At 39.4% G+C, this 12,032-nt stretch overlaps 1 protein-coding gene across 2 annotated transcripts in view; it reads right to left on the reverse strand.

The window, feature by feature from the left end:
* LOC122538508 (puratrophin-1) overlaps positions 1-11,689 on the reverse strand; it is a 109,781-nt gene extending 98,092 nt beyond the window's left edge. For both annotated transcript variants that reach the window (XM_043672659.1, XM_043672658.1), the window contains exons 1-5: positions 11,582-11,689; positions 11,349-11,438; positions 10,258-10,347; positions 5,007-5,224; positions 4,281-4,419 (exon numbers count right to left, since the gene is read on the reverse strand). In XM_043672659.1, the coding sequence (XP_043528594.1) occupies positions 4,281-4,419; positions 5,007-5,209 (342 nt within the window). In that variant the 5' untranslated portion in view covers positions 5,210-5,224; positions 10,258-10,347; positions 11,349-11,438; positions 11,582-11,689. The remainder of the gene's footprint in view (positions 1-4,280; positions 4,420-5,006; positions 5,225-10,257; positions 10,348-11,348; positions 11,439-11,581) is intronic.
* Between the last annotated feature and the right edge of the window lie 343 nt (positions 11,690-12,032).

The raw sequence follows: 12,032 nt of genomic DNA on the forward strand, positions 1-12,032 counted from the left end.
TCCTCTCGATCGAGATCGAACGTCGACTTATATGGCCGGACGTGTTCCGCCGTAAAAGCAACGTCGTTGTCCAGGATTACACGTCGACCTCCGTGAGGTCGCCTGATAGATCCTCACTGCTTCACAGTGGCTTATCAAGATCGTTCTGCGATCTACTTTCTACCACCATGCGAGTAAAAGTGATTCGCTCTGCGAATAGAGCGATCCTGTTGTTTTCTGGCGACAAGAGACGATCGTTGACACGCACGAGAAAATGAGATTGGTACGTCATTTTTCGTAACTGATAGATCTTTGTATATGTTGCAATGTTTAGATCAATCGTTGGATTTTGCATGGAATGATGAAATGTTCTTCAATTCTGCGAAAGATAGAACTATACGATAAATTATTGTCTGATATTGCACGAACGACTACTATTACTTAATAACTTAAACTTGGATCCAAGACCTCATTATGTTATGAAAACTGAAATTGACAATTTTAATAACGAGGAAATTATTTTTTAAAAACACCTAAATTTTGTACGATGATCTATTTAACCAATAGAATATTCTGTTCCATTTAACGATAGAATATTGTAAGATAACTTGTCTGACGTTGGCTAATATTACTTAATAACTTATATCCAACACCTCACCGCATTATGAAAGCTACTGATAATAATTTTAATCTCGATAAAATTATTTTTGAATACCTAAATTTTGTACGATGATTTATCCAGCTAATAGAATGTTTTGTTCCATTTAGAATATTGCGCAGTAACTTGCCTGACGTTGCACGAGTGGTTAATACTACTTAATAACTTAATCTTGGATCCAAGATCTTATTGCGTTATGAAAACTATTGACAATATTAATAACGATGAAATTATTTTTTAAAAACGCCTAAATTTTGTACGATAATCTATTTAACCAATAGAATATTCTGTTCCATTTAACGATAGAATATTGTACGGCAACTTGTTTGACGTTGGCTAATACTATTTAATAATTTGTATCCAACACCTCACCGCATTATGAAAGCTACTGATAATAATTTTAATCTCGATAAAATTATTTTTTAACACCTAAATTTTGTACGATGATTTATCCAACTAATAGAATATTTTGTTCCATTTAACGATAGAATATTGCGCAGTAATTTGCCTGACGTTGCACGAATGGTTAATACTACTTAATAACTTGTACCTAACGCCTCGCTGCATTATGGAAGCTGCAGATAACAATTTTAATTTCGATAAAATTATTTATTAAGACCACCTAAACTCCATGCGATAATCACTTAATATATAAACGATGTATTTGAACTTTCAAGAAAGTCTACGATGAAAAAGAAGAAGATCTAGGAAAATCTGCAGCTCTTCTTCTAATAGAAAATTTAACGCAAACTGTCGTCAAGCACTTGACCGAGTATACTTCGTCACGTCTTTGTCATTAAATAACGTTTCGATTAACGAACATCTCATAATGAGACTCGGCGGGTATAAGATTTCGGTCATCGATGCCATTGACCTCGTTAACGACAGCTAAGCAACTGACCGCGTCCGATGAAAGTTACAAGAAAGTGATGGGAAACTATAGACAGCACGGCTCACGTGGGTAACTCATGATGTCATTAGAGGGTCAGGAACTTTCTCAAAATGTTCGATATTAACATTCTCAAATATCGCGACCGTGTGAATCTTCCGGGCAACAGGATCGACTTCCGCTTCGCCGACTCTCTCGCTCCGATCAACAGAATCTTTTGAAAGATCATTTCACTCGCGACGCGCGTATTCATAGATGATCGCGTGTATTTATAGATGATATATACGTCCAACCATGCGTGATTTTTATTCAACGCATTGTGTCATTTTATTCGATGACTGGACTTGATGTATGTATGTGACTGGTCACTTCTATCAAGAAGTACACTTACGATGATTTATCGTGTCCGTTCCGCGAATTCTAAATTCACGTCAAGCTTTACGTCAAGTCACTTTCCCATTTTCAGTTCTGTTTCAACGTATCAATCAATCACTGTCCGTGCGAGATCGCGATTTTCACGGCCGTTGAAAGAAAATTCGCACCCGGGTGAAATTTCATTCGCGATACTCTCTGAACCAGGCTGCAAAAGTTTACGATACCATTTTATGATGGTAAAACTTTCTGTTGAGTCAATATCAAGTTAATACACTACATATACAGGGTGATTCACGTAACTCGCGCTCCGGAAATAATTTTTGAATTATGCATCTAATGAAAAATTACTTTTTGATACAAAAGTTGTACGGTTTTAAGGAAGAAAAGGTATGAGTTTCAATTTTTTGTTAGTTTCGAAATTTTCAACATCGTCTTTATGTTTTCCCATTGGACTGTATATTTTTTTCATCATAAATCGGACGAATATTCCAAGTAAAAAAATATTGAGCCACATTGGTCCTAAAGGAGATATTTTACGATAACTTGGAACTATCTTCTCAGCCATTAAGTTTAGGCTTAATACTTTCTTATTTGGAATTCGAGATTCTTTCGATTTATGATAAAAAAAATATATGGTCACAATTAAAAAAAATAAAGATGATCTCGGAAATTTCGAAAACACGCACAAAAAAATTGATACACCACATTTTGCCTCGTTTGGAACCATACAATTTTTATATTAAACAATTTTTCATTAAACAATTTTTCATTAGACAATTTTTCATAGTTTAAAAGTTATTTCAGGTGTGTGCAAGTTACGTGAATTACCCTGTATATCTTGAGGATCTACAAACCGTGAACTCTAGCTTCTGGATTTCGAGGATTCGAAAGACGCGTTTCGAACGGTTCGACATACTTCCATTAGCCACATCACGTTAGAGTTACGTGTTTCTGCTGGAAACCGAGCGGTCACGTGTGCGTACGCGCGGATCGTGTCGAGTCACATGTTCGTCGACGTGCATGCGCTGTGTACGACAAACTGATTACACGTTTAATTAGCATAATACAATGAGCTATCGTAAATAACATGGTCAATAGTCCTGCCTGGCCATTAGCCGCCGATTCACTTGGCTCGTGGTGGATAATTATAAACGACGAGGAGAAGAGCGTGCCGTAGTTTCCCCAGTAATTTGCTTAATTTCAATTTCAATTACGTAAATTCCTGGAATTTGCCTATCGTTCCGTAATATAGCAAATCAAATTCTGAAAAATCTGATATTTAAATCAAGGGTTATTTTTTCACACGGTTCCTTTTATTCATAGTTTCGCAGTTACGCGATGAAACCGTGCAATTAAAAATGGTAATTAAATAGTATATATATATATATATCTCGAAACATCGATCTTCTGATTCGCACGAATGCCCAAAGTCGTAACCTTCCGATCCATCTCGTCTAAAAGCCAGCGCGGAATTACGAAACTCGATCCTCCTCCTTCCGCGATCAATCGCCATAATCGAACGATTCCCACAGCGTCGGCCAGTTCAACGATCTAGCGACGTTCCATTATCGATTATGCTCGGTTACGTGCAAACACTCCCCCGCGGATGACGCCGCGTGTCGAACGGGCACGCGGCTGATCGCACTCGCGATTTCCACGCGTCAAATCATCGACTTGACGAGTGTCAATTGGCTTATTTAGAACTATCTTGAGAAATTTCTTCTTCTGAAATTCTTTTGTTTCTCTTACATCGTTATTATACTCTAGTCGTCTGTTCAGACATTACACTTTAACCAACTACATTATACGTCGTATCGTACAATACGAAATGTTGGTGGGAATGGGATCCTGAATTACCGATAGAGTGAATTGGTTTAGGAAATAAAAGATAGAGATGCGTGAGAATGTGAAACGGAAAAACAAAAGAAGATCTTGAGAGAAGGTGCTAGAAGAGTAGATTAGAAGAACGGTCGGTGTGTGGTCAGCGAAGAACTTGTACAGAGGAAGTGTCTTGAGCGTTATCTTATTATTTTGTTCATTTAGTTGTAATCACTTGTAGATAATAAATATATTATTCACTATGAACACCGTAACCATGGAGTTACGACATTATCACCAAACGTATATACGTTCGTTATAATTATCAACAAATCGTAAACAAGAGTAAATCGTAAAGAGATGTCAGCTAGATTTAAGTACAATGTCCCCTCAGAAGGGACAGTCGAGTGCAAAGTGATGACAATTGAATGTCATTTAATACCTTCATGCTTGAAATTCTCGGCAAACAAGCATAAAAAATGCGATCCCATCAATAACAACGAAAACAATCGGAAGAACGGTCTTGTTCGAAGGTGTGACGAAAAGAAATCATCGACTCACCTCGTGCGCCTGGTCCTCGATACTCCTGAGGACCGCGAGGTTCCGAATAGTGGCGCGCCTGGACTCGAACGACGACTCCAGCCTGGTGGCTGCGTTGCTAACCTCCTCCACCAACCTTCGTGCCCGTTTCACCGACAATCTGGAAAGATAAAACGGAGGATCGTCGTGTGATCGGCCGACGCACCGTTAGGAATTCTCTGGTTTCGCTGGCTTATCGCTAACGAAACGTCGAACGCTAACGCGCCGCCGCCGCCGCCGCCGTCTCGTCTTCTCGGTGCGCGAGTGGGCGCTAACACGACACGGACATTATCGTCTTCGTTATAAAACGAAGTGCGCGTGGAAATATATTCGCTTTCGCGAAGCCGGACGACCTTCTTCACAACTCTAAAGGAAAAACAACGAGACGACGAGACTCATCATGTACGCGTGCATGTATATATGTATGTACGTACGTCGTTCAAAGAGACCGCGGAGAGTTTCGCGAGAAATTAATAGACACGAGTCCGATAGCTGTTTCATGGACGGAGCGAGTCGAAGAGGGAGAGATCTATCGGACAATTAAGAGCGGAACGAACGGGCATAAAGAGACGCAAGGGAAACGGGAACGGGCGACAATAATAATAAGCTCGAGCGGCGTGTGTCCTCGCGAGTGTCTGGCCCGCGGCGAGGTTCGCGCGCTTTCTAACCGCGTTCAGCTTAGAAACCTCTTCGCTGCTCCTCTCTAACCTGACGTGCTCGACGTGTAGAAGCGGTGCCGCGCGTTCCTCCAGCGAGCCGATCGCCACCTCCGCGTCTCGCGACGTTCTTCTCAACGTGGGATCCGTCAGGAGTCGGCCAAGAGGCGTCAACGTGCCGGACACGCTGCTGCATTCCTTCAGCTCCGACATTTCCAGGGCCAGCCTACGTCCTGCCGCTTGCCATTCCGTCATTAGCCCGTCGTAGTCCTGTAGGATAACATCGGACTCGTCAAACGAGTGAAAATGATGGAAGAGAAATGTAAATTGGAATTGCCATTCCTGAATCGCCAGTACTGTTTAGTAGATTTTAGAATTGAGTATTGCTTGATAACTAGAACTACAACAGGAATGTAAATTAAGTGTCCTTAATTGCGAATCTTTTTTCTGGTAGATTCTACAAATGATGCTATTTAACATTAGAGCTACTGACTGATTAGAAACATTAAAGTTACAATTAAATTGAAACATTTAAAATATGACGTTTGATAAATAATTAAAGTAAATTCGTAATGTTTGATTACAATTAAAATTGCTAATCTTTTCTTTAGTAAATTCTATAGGTAATACTATTTAACATTAGATCTACTGACCATTAGAAACATTAAAGTTACAATTGAATTGAAACATTTAAAATGTAATGTTTGATAAACAATTAAAGTAAGTTTGTAATGTTTGGTTACAATTAAAAGATTAACTAAAAAAATAGGAATAACGAAATAATATGATGAAATATACAAACTTTCATTTTATTTGTATATTTCACGAAAGATCATTTAAATCTGCAAAAGTACACTGTTTTCAAATTCTATCGAAATCGGTACGTTTTACGAGAAGTCATAAATTTAAATCCGTATGAAACACACTGTTTTACATTTGTAAAATTTCATACGAAAATTATAAATTGATCATCTTGACCACCTCGATAGTTCTAGCGTCGAATGAAATATTTGGGGAATTAGAACGAAGACGACGAATAGGCGCATCGTAATTCTTCATCGATCACGAATTCCTGACTCTTGAAATCATTCGTGTGCGAATGCAATGCATGCCTTTGTGGTGACTATCGTCTGGAGACATTGAACATTCTTCTACCGAAAGGTCACGTGGTAGACTATGATTAAGAAGTAGTACATAAAACGAGATTACGAACCGATACTCAAAATTATGGATATTTAATATACCTGCCAATACAATCTTTATTCCAATTCTAATACAGCACTTTTATATGGTCTGCAGATTTTTATCTTTATTGACTCACATCAATCAAAAAATTATCCAAGACAAACATTTATACTTGGAAACCAACCTGTATCACTTCTTCAAAGGCACGTGTTTGTAATTACAAGTCAGAACGAATTTAGATTTCGCAACATCGATCGCTCATTGATGTCTCAATTTCGCGAAATCATCCGATCAGATGGATTGATCGATCGAAAAATCAGACATAATAGCCGTAGGCTACACAGTTCGCCACGTAAATATGGTTCGAACAATGCTCAACATCCGCATGCTATCAAACGTTTAACCCAAGGTAATAAAAAGAAGAATTCTATACACAAGATATTATAGAATTGTTACATCATTCCATAGTCGAAAACTGTAAATTATTTCTCTGGCAATACTGCACTTAAATCCATTCTATTACTATTTTACCGAAAAACCATCATACTGTATATCTACTAAAATAAATGAAAATAGAGTTTTTACAACTAAGAAAAATTACTTTGTCAACGTCTACTTTGAACTGGCACAAAATCAATACCTGATACTGAATAATTTTTCTTTTTTTTCATTTAAGAATCAATGTGCAATTGTAAAGAATGTAAAGAAACTTAAATTTTGCTATAATCTTTATCGCGATGATCCTCTAATTTATTCTGTCGCGTGTTTCTGGATTTGCAACTTAACAAAGATACGGGCTACAAATGTAATCCAGTTTAGCACTTCTATATTTAAAGGAAGTTGTAATTGTATCTTTTGTAAATTTTTAATTAACTTTAACTTTTGAGTATTATAAAGCTTACACTGTCACGCAATATGGTTTATATCATCGTCTTTATAGTTATATTTGCATTTTGCAGCAAGAGAGGTAGACAAATTTTGCACAATTTATAGCAAACCTCTGGAGAAGTTGCCACATGAGTGCCAAAGATTTCTTACCATCACTGTCATTGTCAAAGTTGCAAATATTTTTGTCCTTTGACAAGACCTCTGTGCTCTTTAATCAAATTCACGACTTTTACATTAATAATTATTCCAAAGAGTAACCAACACTCCTGTAAATGAATGACTAGAACGAAAATAATTTTTGAACGTGTGTGAATGCTATACACGAACATCCAGTTATTCGACCACACACGACGAACGAGCAGAAACGCGTAGAAAGACGAGTCCTTACTTTCCGCCAAGGAATCTCACAGCTATGTTACTGACTATCTCGACGATGATCACACGCCGGCTGTTATTTATGAACATTTTCCATCGGCGAAATTTTCTCCTTGTAACGTTTCCCGATCGATTATCGCCTGCAAGGTCGCGAATAACTGTTGTCGAGTCGCTTTATTGATTTTACCGACCGATAGAATTCGCCATTTACGCTCGCACAATGGCCGAAATAATTGCCACCAAGTCGTTAGCTCACGACGTATAGTGAACATTTGACCTGAAAAGCTGGAAAACAATCGACATCAAATAATTCGTATAAGCCAAAAAAGATTTTGTCGTTCAAAATTGTCGAATGTCCGAGGAATAGGGTACTAAATTTCTTTTGTTCATTTATATTTATTCGTGAATCGTTAAACTTGGTCGAAAGTCGAGATATTTTATGATATACGGTAAAATTATCCTGTATTTGTGTGATTTTTATATCTTTCAAACAGATTGCGAAACTTCTTACATTAGGGATACTTTTTAGATATGTGCAATGAATAACTTTTATTTTTTTTTATCACACTTATTTATACTGTTATCAATATTTGGATAATCGATAATTCAGTAATTTTTTTTACTTACGATTGCGACGCGTCATTGAAAAAATTATATTTTGTATTAAAATAATAATTTAAATTATTTCGACATAATTTACACACAAACATCAGTTTTTCCAGCTGTTCGATGCAAGCCGAGAGCAATTTTTCAAAGGTTTCCGATTTTATCAGAGAAAAAAAATGAAAGCTAATCAGTATCAAGACTTCTCTGAGGTTTTTAAAAGTCTGTAAACCTCAATATATAAAATTTCGAAAAAAATTTCCTATTCTCAAAATTTAAGTTTTTCACTTTGATTTTTTAAACGTTAAAAATTCATTTTTGATTTCGTAATGTTAAGTTCCATACATGTTACAACTTTAAGCTTAAAGATAACGTTAAAATAATTTTTTCCCACTTTTCGGACCAAAATCTCACTATCCGATGTACGACGATGGAACTTATAGTGAATAAAGAATGTGAGCAAAGAAATTTTCCTTTCCAAAGAAAAAAATTGAAATTGCTACCACCAGAATCACAAATGAATATCCTCAATGGTATTTATGAAGACCAATTCTCCAACTCTCCGTGATTATCTACAATCCAACGATATTAACGAAGGGTCGAATTCTCAAATCTGGTTAATACCCTCAATCATCGAATTGACATTCAATTGATCCACGGAAGGATCTCCTAACCGAGAGACAGGAATCAAGGCTCAATCGGCCCGAAATTGCACGCTACGAGGTGAAGATCGTATAAATCTCCGGATATTCAACCTGCAATCTTCCGATCTCCCCGAAATCCCTCCGAAAACCGCCACCGAACGAAGCTGTGGATGAATCTTCGATGCGTGCCACTCAATTACCCCAACGAATGCTTAATTCACGTCAAAACACTACATCGTGCCAAAAATAAAAAAAAAAAACAAATAAAAAATAAAAAATAAAAAAGAGAGAAGGAAAAGCAAAAAATTGCGAGGTCCGTGACGAATTGCGACCACGATACCGGCCGCGACGAAGACGCGCCTCCCTTTTTCTCTCCCCGGCCTTAACGGGACCCATTAAAACGTCATTAAGCGCGCGGCCATCGGTTGAGAGCCACGGATAAATTGGTAACATCGGTCAGTGCCACCAGTCGCGGGATAAATTCCCCGACGATAATTGCGCAGCGAGCCGAGAGAGGCTCCGTCCGGCACAATTATTCCGCTCACGGTCCCTCGTACATACATTTTTCACCGAACCTGCCGAATCACTGTTGTGACATTCGGTCAACCGGGCCGGGCGAGATTCCTCTATCCCGCCGGAGCCGGTTCTCTCTCTCTCTCTCTCTTTCTTTCTCTCTGCTTTTTCCAGCGCCCTCCCATCCCGTGAACATCGCCGAGGCGCGATCGTTTTCGCAAGCAATTTGTCGGGAGACTGCCGAGTCTCCATCGAGTGGCTGTCACTCGGTGAATTCCTTGCTCGTTGGAGTGCTTCACGATGGAGGGAGCTGAAGTCTGAAGTGGCACGAGCGTCAGAGGGGTTTCTTCATTGGTGTGTCGCAGCGGTGAAACGTCAGTGTCCGACGACGAAAACGAAAAAAGTCGGACGATTGCGAAATCTTCTGAAAATTATACTTGCGAGTCGCAAGTAATTATGGAGGGAGCTTGCGATTATACAGGGATGAAGGACAAAGAAGAAGCACAAAACGAAGTAGAAAGGAACGATGCGTTTGAGGTTGCTTTGCTAAGGAGTTTACTGAAAAGATCATTACGAAGGTTGTCTATAGCGGAGTTAGGGTAGAGGATGTATTTGCAGGAAGAGAGAAATATTTTGTTTTTTTTTTTTTTTTTTTTTTGATAGAAGAATTTTTACAGATAAAGAAATATCGTGAGTCGTAAATTATCGATCTTATCTCTCTTAAGTTTTTCGAAACGGCCGTTCCAACAATCAAAACAATTGCAGTCGCCTAATCTTAACCAATTTAATCCCTGTGTCTCTCCACGGTATTCTGATCTTCAAAAAGATTCACTGAGATTTCTAGTAAATTTACTAAATTTTTAAATAAATTTATTTAAAAAGTCCAAAATACTCCAAGGTTACAGCCCGTTGCAACAGAAGAAACGAATTCAGTTCAAATTCAAGAAGCGAGACGTCGAAGACCCCGTTGCTAACTAACAGAGCTTTCACAGAGCACGAGTATACTTTCGTGCAGAAGCGAGCGAGTCGCGTCAAACAGACACGGAATGAAACGAGAAACCCCCGGAGAGCGCGAGAACCCGGAGCTTCGATTACCTTATAAAACGCGATCCACTGAGCCTGGTCGTGGCTCTGCTCCCGCCTGGGAATATGCTCCCTCAAAGCGTTCTCGTCCACGACGCTCGTCTGAAAGCAAAATCGGGAACTGCTTTTAATCTCGGTCGACGAGACAAATGACTGTGAAACGCGTCGCCGAAAATCGTGCTCGGAAAGAACGATTTCCTTTATTCCCCGGGTTGAGAACCGTGCGATCGGTAACGTCCAGACGAAACGTATTTGCCGTATTGTTACCAATAGACGCTCGCGGAGAGAGTAACGTTTCCACCGTGGAACTGGGACCGAGAGAACAATGATCACGCGTCGGAGGGAACGAGAGAGACGTTGGAGCCAATTGCTTAACCATTTCGCCGTGAAGGACACGCGTGCACATTCAACTATGCCCCGAGGTTGCTCGTGGAACGCAGAGGCTTTTGTTGCAAAACTTTTTCAACAACGAGTACAATTAGTTATGGAATGCGGATTTTTACGCATTTTCAAACGTTTACGAACGTTTTGGATGAATAAAGGAATCTTCTTTAACCACTTGCGCTGGCGACTGATTGCGGACCATAACGAGTGGCCAAACCGCGTATACAATAATAATTCGTCGCTTTCTTTTCGAGCTCGTCGGTATGATATCACTGGATAGAAATTATCGAGAAGTAACAAATTTATTATTTGTTTTGCCTATTTTGTTTTACTTAAATATATAGTTAAAACGTGGCGGGTCATTCCAGCGCAAGAGGTTAAACACTCCAATTGAAATATTTTATATATTTGCATCCGTGTTATATCCATTTTAGTATTTTTCCAATTTCCCATAAAATGCACGAAACTCTGCAGTCCAACAATTAGCGCCTACGAAATCTCGAAATAAAAATGGGAATAAGAATCTTGAAATAGTATAGCGGATTGAATACAGATTTTCGGTCATTTCGATTCTGTTAATGTAAACGAAATTTCGATTCGGTATACGAGAAAGAAGCATCGTTTCTCTCATCGTCAATAAAATTACGCTACTCTGACTGGAATAAAGGTCAACGCTAATCCGTTAACACTAATTCAAGAACGAAAACAATTACGCTTACCTTGACGCGGCTCAGAGGAAATTGGGAATCGGTCGACTCGTCAGCAACAGAGTTCCGGAGGATCAGCGCCTCGGATACGTTCACTCGCCCCTGCAAAACAACCATCGTTCCTTTCAAACTTGTCTTCCGCGCAATTTACTTCCTTTCGAGGAGAAATCTTCATGCACGCAGACAGCCAAAAAAAAAAAAAAAAAAAAAGGAAACACCGGCGTAAAACAAGAAACTAATTTTACCTGCACGAGACTGAGAACCTTGTCGAGAAATTCCAGGCATTCCGAGGCGTGTCCTCGGATCAGAAGGGTGAATCCATTCCTCGTGGTGTCGGAGCTGAAATCAGAAGAGGGACGGGATCAGTTCCCTCGACGACACGGGGAATCGACGATTTCTGGACTCGGACGAATATAAATGGAATAAATTTATATTATGTCGGGGCATTCCGTACGCGTACACGTGAGTCACCGGTGACACGGTAGTCCAATGCTTGACAAGATCTCCCACGTGAAGCGGCGTGTCGCCGCGATTTCTCCTCTCCGAGTCATGCTCGCAGAGTGAAACGAGCCATTCGTCGTGTCGACACGTTCGCGCACCGATTACGCGCGCCCAACCGTTTCACTTTGACCTTCGTCGCGGATTATCCAGCAATTTCCTTCCTCGCGTTTTTTTTTTTTTTTTTTTTTTTTTTTT

This window comes from Frieseomelitta varia, unplaced genomic scaffold, assembly GCF_011392965.1.
Source record: "Frieseomelitta varia isolate USP_RPSP 00005682 unplaced genomic scaffold, Fvar_1.2 scaffold_165, whole genome shotgun sequence".
In the NCBI taxonomy this organism is placed as follows: Eukaryota; Metazoa; Arthropoda; class Insecta; order Hymenoptera; family Apidae; genus Frieseomelitta; species Frieseomelitta varia.